The sequence below is a fragment of the Hemitrygon akajei genome, chromosome 1 (assembly GCF_048418815.1).
Source record: "Hemitrygon akajei chromosome 1, sHemAka1.3, whole genome shotgun sequence".
In the NCBI taxonomy this organism is placed as follows: domain Eukaryota; kingdom Metazoa; phylum Chordata; class Chondrichthyes; order Myliobatiformes; family Dasyatidae; genus Hemitrygon; species Hemitrygon akajei.
In genome coordinates this window covers 24,792,712-24,806,357 of record NC_133124.1, presented here as the reverse complement: position 1 = coordinate 24,806,357, position 13,646 = coordinate 24,792,712, and the positions used below count along the sequence as shown (strand labels likewise).

The following is a 13,646-nucleotide window of genomic DNA, read 5'->3' as shown; positions in this document are numbered from 1 at the left end:
TCTGGTCGCCTCACTATAGGAAGGATGTGGAAGCATTGGAAAGGGTACAGAGAAGATTTACCAGGATGCTGCCTGGTTTAGAGAGTATGGATTATGATCAGAGATTAAGGGAGCTGGGCTTTACTCTTTGGAGAGAAGGGTGAGAGGAGACATGATAGAGGTGTACAAGATATTAAGGGGAATAGACAGAGTGGACAGCCAGCGCCTCTTCCCCAAGGCACCACTGCTCAGTAGAAGAGGACATGGCTTTAAGGTAAGGGGAAGGAAGTTCAAGGGGGATATTAGAGGAAGGTTTTTCACTCAGAGAGTGGTTGGTGCGTGGAATGCACTGCCTGAGTCAGTGGTGGAGGCAGATACAGTAGTGAAGTTTAAGAGACTACTAGACAGGTATATGGAGGAATTTAACGTGGAGGGTTATATGAGAGGCAGGGTTTGAGGGTCGGCACAACATTGTGGGCCGAAGGGCCTGTAATGTGCTGTACTATTCTATGTTCTATAATGATTAGCACAACGCTTTATAGTACTAGCAAACCGGGTTCAATTCCCACCGCTGTCTGTAGGAGTTTGTATGCTCTCCCTATGACTGCAGGGTTTCCTTTAAGTGCTCCAGTTCCCTCCCACAGTCCAATGACTACCGGTTAATCGGTCATTGTAACTTGTCCTGTGCTTGGGCTAAGGTTATGGGGGTGGGGGGGGGTTGTTGGGTGGATACCTTGAAGAGTCAGAAAGGCCTATTCTGCACTATTATCTCAATAAATAAATTTAAAAAAATTAAATTCTTTGGCATTATGATTTCTGAGATTCTGTTCTGGGCCCAGCATTTAAGTGCAATTATGAAGAAAGCACAGCAGTGCATCTACTTCCTTAAAAGTTTGCAAAGATTTGGCATGACATCTGAAACTTTGGCAAGCTTCTATAGATGTGTGGTAGAGAGTGTACTGACTGGCTGCATCACGGTCTGGTATGGAAACACCAATGGCCTTAAACAGAAAATCCTACAAAAGTAGTGGATACGGCCGAGTTCATCACGAGTAAAGCCCTCCCCACCATTGAGCCCATCTACACGGAGCACCTTGGCAGGAAAGTAGAATCCATCACCAAAAACCCCCATCACCCAAGGCCATGCTCTCTTAGCATTGCTGCTATCAGGAGGAAGGTACAGGAGCTTCGGGGCTCACACCACCAGGTTCAGGAACAATTGTTACCCCTCAACCATCAGGCTCTTGAACCAGAGAGGATAGTTTCGCTCAACTTCACTTACGCCATCACTGAAGTTCCCACAACCTATGGACTCAATTTCAAGGACTCGTCATCTCATGCTCACGATAATTATTGTGTATTTATTATTACTATCATTTTCAGTTGTATTTGCAGTTTTTTTTGCACATTGGTTGTTTATCCACCCTGTTAGGTGTGGTCTTTCATTTTATTTTATTATGTTTCTTGGACTTACTGAGTATGTAAGCAAAAGAACAAATCTCAGGGTTGTGTGTGGTGACACACAAGTACTTTCAGAATAAATTTTAGCACCACGCAGCTTGCCAGTGGAAGAGGAGAAAGCCATTTCCTGTTCTGAACTTGTCAGGCAAGTCTGGGCTGCCTGCCCCGGGGCCTGGAATTTCATTTATTAATTCTTTTTGCACATGATGATTGTTTACGAGGTATAAATATCAACTTGTATATTCATATCAGCTCAAAGTAGCTTCAAGCTACAACATTAGATAGTTTAAAATCATCCAAACTAGTTTACAATCCAACACACTGGCAGCATTGTTCAATCACAAGGGGGCGCCACAGTAGCACGGCGGTTAGTGCGGTGCGATTACAGTTTGGTGCGTCGGATTCAGTCCCAGCGTCCTCTGTAAGGAGTTTGTGGAATGCATGCCCCATGATTAGACTAGGGTTATAAGACATAAGACCATACGACATAGGAGCAGAATTAGGCCATTCAGCCCATTGAGTCTGTTCAGCCATTCCATCATGGCTGATCCCGGATCACATTCAATCCCATACACCTGCCCTCTCCTTTGATGCCCTCACGATCGGGAAACTGTCAGCTTCCACCTTAAATACACCCAGAGACTTGGCCTCCACCACAGTCTATGGCAGAGCATTCCTCAGATTTACTACTCTCTGGCTAAAAAAATTCCTCCTTACCTCCATTCTAAAAGGTCACACCTCAATTTTGAGGCTATGCCCTCTAGATCTGGATAACCTCCCCCCCCACCACCACAGGAAATATCCTAAATATCCTCCCCACATCCACCCTATCTAGTCCTTTCAACATTCGGTAGGTTTCAATGAGATCCCCACACAGTCTTCTAAATTCCAGTGAGCACAGGCCCAAAGCTGCCAAACACTCCTTATATGTTAACCTCTTCATTCCTGGAATCATCCTCGTGAACTACCTCTGGACTGTCTCCAATGACAACACATTCTTTCTGAGATGTGGGACTCAAAACTGTTGACAATACTCTAAGTGCGGCCTGACTGGTGTCTTATAAAGCTTCGGCATTATCTCCTTGCTTTCATACTCTATGCCCTTTGAAGTAAATACCAACATTGTATTTGCTTTCTTTACCACAGACTCAACTTGTAAATTAACCTTTTGGAAGTCTTGCACAAGGACTCCTAAGTCCCTCTGCACCCCTGATGTTTGAATTTTTTCCCCATTTAGATAATAGTCCGCACTATTGTTCCTTTTGCAAAAATGCATTACCATACATTTCCCAACACTGTATTTCATCTGCCACTTTTTTGCTCTTTCTTCCAATTTGTCGAAGTCCTGCAGCAATCGCATTGCTTCCTCAGCACTACCTACCTCTCCACCTATCTTCGTATCATCCGCAAACTTTGCCACAAAGCCATCAATTCCATTATCCAAGTCATTGAAAACAATGTGAAAAGTAGCGGTCCCAATACTGACCCTTGAGGAACACCACTAGTCACTGGCAGTCAACCAGAAAAGGCCCCCTTTATTCCCACTCGCTGCCTCCTGCCTGTCAGCCATTCCTCTCTCCACACCAGTATCTTTCCTGTAGTGCCATAGGATTTTACCTAGTTAAGCAGCCTCATGTGGCATCTTATCAAATACTTCTGAAAATCCAAGTAAATCCATTGCCTCTCCTTTGTTGACTCTGCTTGTTACTTCCATATAGAACTCTAACAGAATGCCAGGCAAGACTTCCCTTTACAGAGACCATGCTGACATTGACTTACTTTGTCATTAGTCTCCAAGTATCTCAAACCCTCCTCCTTAACAATAGGTTCCAACACTTTCCCAATCACTGAGATTAGGCTAACTGGTCTATAATTTCCTTTCTTTTGCCTTCCTCCCTTCTTAAAGAGTGGAGTGACATTTGCAATCTCCCTGTCCTCTGGGAGCATGCCAGAATCTAGTAATTATATTCGGGTTTGCTGGGTGGTGTGGATGGGTCGTAGGGCCGGAAAGGCCCATTCTGAGCTGTATCTCTTTATTTAAAAAACATCAGGATTGATTTCCGTAACGCCTTCATCTAACATAGTGCGGAAAATACTTGGAGCACATTCTTGGGAAGAATACAGAGTGTAACACTTATAGAAAGAATTGGAATCTGTAGTGGGATGTATTAGGACTGCACTAGATGAAGAAGCTGTGATGGAGACATGACTTTGACATTTTTATCTAAACGTCATCATCCATAGGTAGAAGAATGTTTAAGTCATGTGGTAGAAATTCTCTGATTTTAAAAAAATATTTTCTTTCACTAACAAGCAAACTTCTCCTGACATGTCATTAATTCAGCCAGTATTAACAAAGACTCTGATTGAAAGGAAGGCACAACATAGAGATCACAATTCTCTTTGCTCACAGGAATATCATCTCAAACTCTTTAGCCAGCACAGCCTATCTTCTATTTTCATGAACAAACTATTTATTAACTGTAAAAACATAATAAATTTATTAATTAGTAATACTTATCAGTCAAACATATTAACACTGTGGATCTTGCTAATGATGGCAAGTCAATATTACAAAATTCAGCACTGCTTCCACTTTCTTTAGACATACTTAAAACAGGCAAGTACCATGGTAAGGCTTAGGACAAAGCGTCTAAGGTCTTTCAGGTCAAAGAAATTGCTTTGGCATAGTTTATGTTTTCTGTGTCTTGTACAACAATGACTTTTCTAAAATCCCTTCCAACCCAAGTCAAGCAAAACTGATAATAAAGCCCAGACTTTCCGAAAGCAACAACAAGAAGTTGTTTAAGATGTTGGTGAGGCCTAATTTGGAGTATTGTGAGCAGTGTTGATCACCTACCTACAGGAAAGATGTAAATAACATCAAAGAAGTGCAGAGAAAATTGACAAGGATGTTGCTGGGATTGGAGGACCTGACTTATGAGGAAATATTGAATAGGTTAGGACTTTATTCCTTGGAACACAGAAGACTGAGGGGAGATTTGACAGAGGTATACATAATTATGAGGGGTATAGATAGGGTAAATGCAGCAAGTTTTTTCCATTGAGGTTTGGTGGGACTGCAACCAGAGGTCATGGGTTAAGAATGAAAGGTGAAAAGTTTGAGGGGAACATGAGGGGAAACTTCTTCACTCAGAGGGTCGTGAGTGTGTGGAACGAGTTGCCAGTGCAAGTGGTGCATGCAGGCTCCATTTCAAGGTTTAAAAGAAGTTTGGATAGGTACATGGATGGTAGTGGTATGGAGGGATATGTTCCCGGTGCAGGTAAATGGGAGTAAGCAGTTTAAATGGTTCAGCAGGGACTAGATGGGCAAACGGCCTGATTCTGTGCTGTACTTTTCTATGACTCTATAAATCTCATATATATATATATGAAAACTAAATTTTACCAATATTGTTTAAGAGGCTCCTCACCACAGGGAGACCAGTAGCAAACTTACCTTCAGCTCCTCTATCTATCATGGACGTTTTCCCTTTCAGCGACTGAGTCAGCTAATTTCACTATGCTAGCCAGACACTTCAAAAGTACCAGCCTTGGAGTCAATTGCCAGTGTAGGTGGTCCGAGGGAGGAATAATATAGAAAATGGGGGTGGACACACACAGTTAGCAACACAACTAAAAGCACGATGCTTTGGATGAGTCTTGGGTGCTGTCAGTTAGACTTTCAGAATAAAAGGCTCCAGAAATGTCTGATTAGGACAGTTACGGTTCTCATCACGGTGCAGGATTTTTTTTTACTTGATATTATCAACAATTCCTTTTCTGATGAATTACAGCTTTAACCCCGCATTTAAGCAACGTAGAGCCACAAGGTTTATTACCTTTCAGTAGACTATGTAGGTCCATATCATCTGCATTCTCTTTGATTTTCAAATATTTTGCTGGTCGAGTTAGCCTATCAAACAACAGAGAAAAGCTCAGTTGTTTCTCTTTTGCAGAACTAACTGATTGCATTTGTGAAAGAGAAACAACGGTTTAAAAAGGGTTAAAGTTTCAGGTTCCTCTGTAGTACTGAACAACTTAGTCTGTCATAAGAAAAACAGATTAACATTTCAGGTTTTGAAGCTCATCTAATTAAGGTTCTCTCTCCATATTTTAGATTTTTGATGTTACAAATAACATTTCATTAAATCTGAGAAGGTTAATGTAACTTGAAAACCAGAAAATGTCAGATGCTGTAAGTCGGAAGTAAAAACAGAAAACATGGCAAATATTCATAAGATCTGGTAGCATCTATAGAGAGAGAGTCACCATTTCAGTTTGCTAACCTGAATCAAAATGAAAGCCTGTCTATCCGAAATCTTAATTTATTTTTTTCTCGCTGAGCTACTGCAAGGTTATTAGGAGGCTTGACTCAACTATTCACTGTTATAAAGTAATCCGATGAGTGATGTACTCTGGACAGTATTTCCTGCATCAGAAATGTGACAGAAAGGCAATAATAATTAAAGAAAAGAACTTAAATGACTGAGAAAAAACAGAGCAGTGCTTCTAAAATGTCAACCTCACTTTCTTCTTTGTTTACCACGTTGTTTTGGATAGAAAAATGATGATCCAAGAGTTGAAAGTACATTTATTATCTAAGTTTGTATACATTATACAAACTTGAGATTTGTCTCTTTACAGACAGCCATAAAACAAAGAAACGCGAAAGAAACCATTTAAAAAACAGAAGACCGTCAAACAACCATTTTCAGAGCGGAGAAAAAGCATCATGCCCATAAAAAAAATAAAAGAACCCATAAAAATAAAGAAGACAGTCGAACACTCGATGTGCAGAGAAAAAGAACACATCATGCAAAGAATAACCGTAAGCAAACAGCGTTCTGAACTGAAGTCTACAAAGAGAGTTCCATAGTTCAGCACAGAGCTGAGTGGTGGGGCTGCAATCTGAACCAGCCCGTCCGTCGCCTTGGGTCCTGACACCCGGTCCTTTTCAATCTAAATCGACATCCAAACACCAGCTTTCCTTGTGTCTTTACTTCTCCTTTAGTAGAACTTTGAAGACCATGAGCTACAGGTCCGGACAAAAATTTTGGTTTATAGAGCAGTGGTCCTTCCTACATTACTATATAGAGCTGAGTCATGGACCACCTACAGTAGACACCTGACAGCTCTGGAACAATAGCACCGAAGAGCCTTATGAAAGATGGACGATCAGCTGGAAGGCAGACACATGAGCATCAGCTTACTGGAGGAGGCCAACACATACAGTCTCTCCACCATGACAAAGCAACACCAACTCCAATGGGTAGGTCATGTAATTCAGATGCTAACGTCAGAAAAGTAACTACAGGGCAATAATAATTAAAGAAAAGAACTTGAATGTCTGGGAAAAACAGAGCAGTGCTTCGAAAATGTCAACTTTACTTTGTTCTTTGTTTTCCATGTTGTCTTGGATAGAAAAATTATGATCCAAAAGTCCAAAGTACATTAATTATTCAGATCCTTTTTAGTTCAGAATTCAACACCATAATTTCCTCCAGGCTTGACAAGAAGCTCAGAGGCCTCGGCCTTCACCCTGGACTTCCTGGCAGATCACCGGCAGGTGGTAAGAGTGGGCTCCCTCACCTCTGCCCCTCAACACAGGAGCCCCTCAGGGCTGTGTCCTAAGACCCCTCCTTTACTCTCTATATACCCATGACTGTGTCACCACCCACAGCTCCAATCTGTTAATTAAATTTGCTGACAATACTACATTGATTGGCCTTATCTCAAATAACAATGAGGCAGCCTACAGAGAAGAAGTCATCATCCTTACACAGCGGTGTGAAGAAAACAACCTCTCCCTCAATGTCACAAAAACAAAGGAGCTGGTTGTGGACCACAGGAGCAATGGAGATGGACTGACCCTTATTGACGTTAATGGATCTAGGGTTGAGAGGGTGAACAGCTTTAAGTTCCTCAGCATACACATCACCGAGGATCTCATGTGGTCCGTACATACCAGCTGTGTAGTGGAAAAAAGCACACCAGCATCTCCTTCATCTTAGAAGGTTGAAGAAGATTGGCATGAGTCCCCAAATCCTAAGGACTTTCTACAGGGGCACAATTGAGAGCATCCTGACTGGCTGCATCACTGCCTGGTATGGGAAATTACACTTCCCTTAATCGCAGGACTCTGCAGAGAGTGGTGCAGACAGCCCAGCGCATCCGTAGATGTGAACTTCCCATGATTCAGGACATTTACAGAGCCAGGTATGTAAAAAGAGCCCTTAAGATTATTGGGGACCAGAGTCACCCCAACCATAAACTGTTCCAGCTGGAACTATCTGGGAAACAGTACTTTGGCATTAAAGCCAGGTTCCAGCTTCTTCCATCAGACCATCAGACCAATTAATTTACTCTGATACAATTGTATTTCTATGCTACATTGACTATCCTGTTGTACATACTATTTATTACAAATTACTATAACTTGCATATTGCACATTCAGATGGAGACGTAACGTAAAGATTTTTGCTCCTCATGTATGTGAAGGATGTAAGAAATAAAGTCGATTCAGTTCAATACGCCCAGTTGAAGGAAGGTCAGCGAGCCCCGGTGGGCAAAGGAAAACATCAAAACCAGCCTTGCAAGTTCAGCATTGCATCTAAAAAGTGGGAAGATAGATACACCTGGAGGAATTCGGTTCAAGAGGGAACTGCGCAACGTGAGAGCAACCTCTGCTGTGTCATAGAGAATAGACAATAGACAATAGGTGCAGGAGTAGGCCATTCGGCCCTTTGAGCCAGCACCACAATTCAATGTGATCATGGCTGATCATCCACAATCAGTACCCCCGTTCCTGCCTTCTCCCCATATCCCTCGACTCCGCTACCTTTAAGAGCTCTATCTAACTCTTTCTTGAAAGCATCCAGAGAACTGGCCTCCACTGCCTTCTGAGGCAAAGCATTCCATAGATCCACAATGCTCTGGGTGAAAAAGTTTTTCCTGAACTCCGTTCTAAATGGCCTACCCCTTATTCTTAAACTGTGGCCTCTGGTTCTGGACTCCCCCAACATCAGGAACATGTTTCCTGCCTCTAGTGTGTCCAAACCCTTAATAATCTTATATGTTTCGATCAGATCCCCGCTCATCCTTCTAAATTCCAGTGTATACGAGCCCAGTCGCTCCAATCTTTCGACATATGACAGTCCCACCATTCCGGGAATTAACCTCGTGAACATACGCTGCACTCCCTCAATAGCAAGAATGTCCTTTCTCAAATTTGAAGACCAAAACTGCACACAATACTCCAGGTGTGTTCTTACCAGGGCCCTGTACAGCTGCAGAAGGACCTCTTTGCTCCTATACTCAACTCCCCTTGTTATGAAGGCCAACATGCCATTAGCTTTCTTCACTGCCTGCTGTACCTGCATGCTTACTTTCAGTGACTGATGTACAAGAACACCTAGATCTTGTTGTACTTCCCCTTTTCCTAACTTGACACCATTCAGATAGTAATCTGCCTTCCTGTTCTTGCCACCAAAATGGATAACCTCACATTTATCCACAGTAAATTGCATCTGCCCACTCACCCAACCTGTCCAAGTCACCCTGCATTCTCCTAACATCCTCCTCACATTTCACACTGCCACCCAGCTTTGTGTCATCTGCAAATGAACAAGTGGAAGCTGCAAAGTTAGGGAATGAACAACCGAAAGACACAGCCACCACTGCACCAGAATATACGGATCCCGGATCGGATGTGTACCCTCCAATAGGAAACGCTTAGGAGAACATCTTACGCCTCAAGTGATCATGCTACTAGTAGAACCTATCAGTTAAGATATGCTTCCTTTTCCTTAACTTACTGTACAAATGTATTCCAATTTTAAACACTGAATCTGGCGTCAATATAGCAATCGATTATAACATAGAATCTTGTCACAAATGATACATTGTAAATACTTTTCAGAAGAATACTCACTTTAAGAGGAGGAACATGAAAGGGAATGGGGATAAGGAGGAGGTCAAAACTGGAGTGATGCTGGCAGGATCACTGGCTAGACCTGGAGCACTGAAAGATGTATTTCTGTGCAATAATGTTTCATAAATCAACGTTCCAAAATGATAAAAGAGACTTTTCAACATGACCGTAATGACAAAGAACCTTACATGACATATAGCTGTTTCATAAGCAACAAATTATGTCAATGGACAGCAAATAAAGCACTGAAGACATGTCCCACTTTGCTTGATGTCCGCACTATTATAAAGGAGAACAAATTAATCATCCATTTGAATTAATCAAACTGGCCTACTTTGAATTATTTGAGATCCAGCAACAGTAAATGCACAAGTATAAATGATTTCAACTAACTGTACCTGACTTCAATCGATCTATCTTCCAGGTTTCGCTTGCTTTTTTCTATTTCAGAAATTAGAAATCAATCACCTTTTGTTTTAAACAAGGTACCTACCAAGACTAACTCTTTACTCATTTTAACCAGATGACACCAATGTGGAATATTTTTCTACACCGTTCCTACAGATGTACATCAGCTTCCCTGCAAGGCCCTAGGACTGGGATTACTTCTCCCGAAATTCTGCCTGTCCCTTTGACAACACCGGAAACACAACCCAGTACTTTCACTTGGTGTTCATCCATTCCACTTTGTACAATCCAGCCAGCTGTCCGCTCATAACAGCACCCAGCATTGCCTTGGTAATTCCACAAGGAAACCAATCTTCAAGAGACAAAATCAAAATCTGATTCATCAGAGAGCCACGTAGAAGAAAATAAGCCAGGTCAGAGCTGAGAGACAAATAAGATTACAGCAAGACGCTTACCCCCAAGGGAGACCTCAAGATTGTTGCTTCTAGCTTTCTAGTCACATTGTAATCTTGCACGTGTCTATAAAGATCAAAATTGGGCAGGGGCCTAAGCCTGGCTCACCCACTTTTAGATACCTGCTGGACAAGGAAAGAATCCTAGTGATTTTCTAATCATTGCTTTCCCTTTCACAAGCTTTATCTGGAATGCAAACTACTGTCAAGCATTCTGAGCCTGCACGGTACAAGTGTGCTTATTCTAGACCTACAGCATTACCATACCATACCATACAGCTGGTAAGCTGGTAAGGAAGGCGGGCTCTGTCGTGGGCAAAGTACTGGAGAGTTTAACATTGGTAGCTGAGCGAAGGGCGCTGAGTAGGCTACGGTCAATTATGGATAACTCTGAACATCCTCTACATAGCACCATCCAGAGACAGAGAAGCAGTTTCAGCGACAGGTTACTATCGATACAATGCTCCTCAGACAGGATGAAGAGGTCAATACTCCCCTATGCCATTAGGCTTTACAATTCTACCGCCAGGACTTAAGAACTTTTTAAAAGCTATTATTAATGCTTTATGAGATAGTGATTTAGATGCATATCATATTTTTTACTGAGTTAAGTATTGAATGTAATTAGTTTTGCTACAACAAGTGTATGGGACATTGGAAAAAAGTTGAATTTCCCCATGGGGATGAATAAAGTATCTATCTATCTATCTATCTATCTATCTACAGAAGCATGCCTCGTGGTTCCGAGGGAAGCAATTGCAATGATTTTGGTTGGTCATGTCGGCTGACATTTGTAGGGACAAAGAAAGGGACATGTTCTGGTTGGGAGGGAAACCCTCCCATTCCTAGATATCTTAGAGTTTGCATTGCTAGAACAGGGAAACGAGTAAGGATTTACTTAAGGTCACCACCTATAGTTTCAGAAAATGATATTTGCCCCTTCTGAAATAGATAGTTGTTAACTATATTAGATAGACAGTACTGGAAGTTCACTCCCATTACCTCGACACTGTTTATTTCTTTGTCTATACCTACATTACTCTGTGGAATTGTGAGGTAAAACAGATTAATGAAGGGTAATCTTAGAAGTCGCAATCTCCTACTGTCAAATAAAAGGATTAGCAGTCCAGTTTTGCTTTGGGGGCACCCTTTCCCTTATGCTCCAAACTCCCTGCTTTCTTCCAATAATCTTTCTAACCTCATCCATTGTTTGCTTTCAACACAAATGTTAAGCACAGTACCAAGTTTGTAATTTTCTCACAAGAATTGCAAGAGTCGATGGCTGTGACAGTAATGATAAAAAAAGGGGAAAAAAATCCTGAACAGAAGGAAAAGGTTCTGAGAGTGATAGAGAGAAACAAAAGAGGTGCAACATGAATCGAGCTGTTTTGAAATTTGTCAGCAGGTCAAATAATTTGGAATTAGAATCTTGGTGGAATTTAACATTTAAATAACAAATTATTTTGCAATTTATAATGGAAAGGAACTGACAAAAAAGTACTGCAATAAATAAGCAAGTTTTAAAGAAACATTCAGTTAATTTAATTCTGGTTACGCTACAATAGCTTTGAAATTACTACCTGAATATGTTTTAGAGTAAGCAAGCAATAAGATCTATAAGTACCTTTATGACTTTAAAGGCTTCCATCTTTGGAATAATTTGATGGCTGGATGACTAATTTCTCAATTTCACACACAGCCAATGACAAAAGAAAACATTAAGACAGCAAATATGATGCAAATTACAGGCAGAAGGTGATTTTGCACCTCAGATTGCATTGACCAGCAACTTAACTGGACAAGCCTCATAAATACGACAGCAACAACAGCAGGTGAGAGGCTAAATATTCTACAGCGCATGATTTGCCTCAGGATTGTCCAAATTCTTCCCACTACTCACAAGGCACAAGTCAGCACTTTAATGGACAAACAAGAGAAAACCTGCAGATGCTGGAAATCTGAGCAACGCACACAAAAAGCTGGAGGAACTCGGCAGGCCAGGCAGCATCTATGGAAAAGAGTACAGTCGACGTTACAGGCCGAAACCATTTGGCAGGACTGGAGAAAAAAAAGCTGAGGAGTAGATTTAAAAGCTGGGGGAGGGGAGAGAAACACCAGGTGATAGGTGAAACCTGGACGGGGAGGGATGAAGTAAAGAGATGGGAAGTGGATTGGTGAAAGAGACAGGCCATGGAAGAAAGAAAAATGGGGAGGAGCACCAGAGGGAGGTGATTGGCGAGGGCAAGGTGAGAGAGGGAAAAGGTTATGGGAAATGGTGAAGGAGGGGGCGTTACCGGAAGTTTGAGAAATCAATGTTTATGCCAACAGGTTGGAGGCTACCCAAATATAAGGTGTTGTTCCTCCAACTTGAGTATGGCCTCATCACGACAGTGGAGGAGGCCAGGATGGAATTATTGGAATGGGAATGGAAGGGGAATTAAAATGGGTGGCCACTGGGAGATTCTGCTTGTTCTGGCACAGAGAATAGGTTCTTGGTGAAGTGGTCTCCGAATATAATTCAGGTCTCACCGATATACAGGAGGCCACACTGGGAGCACTGAACACAGTATATGCCCCCCAACAGACTCACAGGTGAAGAGTCGCCTCACCTGGAAAGACTGTTTAGGGCCCTGAATGGTAGTGAGGGAGGAGGTGTAGGGGCAAGTGTTGCACTTGTTCCATTTGCAAGGATAAGTACTAGGAGGGAGATCATTGGGGAGGGATGAATGGACAAGGGAGTGTGGTAAACTATGTACACCTGTCTGGACACGCCCCTCTGCTGACTGCTCCTGTGGCTCCTCCCACAGACCCTGGTATAAAGGCGATTGGAGGCACTGCTCCCCCCTCAGTCTCCGAGATGCTGTGCTCCATTTTGCTGCTAATAAAATTGATGCACCATCAGTAACTATCATTCGCATCCCGTCTCCGAGAGTTATTGATGGTGCATCAGGGAGTCACGCAGACAGCGGTCCCTGCAGAAAGCAGAAATTGTGGGGGCAGGGGGAGAGAGAAAGATGTGCTTGGTGGTGAGATCCTGTAGGAGGTGGGGGAGGCTTCGGAAAATTACGTGCTGGACACGGAGGCTGGTGCGTTGATAGGTGAGGACAAGAGGAACACTATACCTGGTAGGGTGGAGAGAAGATGGGGTGAGAGCAGACATGCGTGAAATGGAAGAGATGCAGTTGAGGGCAGTGTTGATGGAGGAAGGGAAGCCCCTTCCTTTGAAAAAGGAGGGCATCTCCTTCAATCTAGAATGAAAAGCCTCATCCTGAGAGCAGATGTGGCAGAGATGGAGGAATTGAGAGAAGGGGATGGCGTTTTTACAAGCAGCGGGGTGGGACAACATGTAGTCCAGCTAGCTGTGAGAGTTCGTAGACTTTAATGGAATGTTCTCAATACTTAACTGGCTGAG

At 42.5% G+C, this 13,646-nt stretch overlaps 1 protein-coding gene across 7 annotated transcripts in view; it reads right to left on the bottom strand.

The window, feature by feature from the left end:
• LOC140724770 (lethal(3)malignant brain tumor-like protein 4) overlaps nt 1-13,646 on the bottom strand; it is a 403,124-nt gene that overhangs the window by 96,196 nt on the left and 293,282 nt on the right. For 6 of the 7 annotated variants that reach the window (XM_073039328.1, XM_073039363.1, XM_073039353.1 and 3 more), the window contains one exon: nt 5,283-5,356. The exons of the other annotated variant lie outside the window; for it this stretch is intronic. In XM_073039328.1, coding sequence (XP_072895429.1) covers nt 5,283-5,356 — 74 coding nt within the window. The remainder of the gene's footprint in view (nt 1-5,282; nt 5,357-13,646) is intronic. 7 annotated transcript variants of the gene reach the window in all.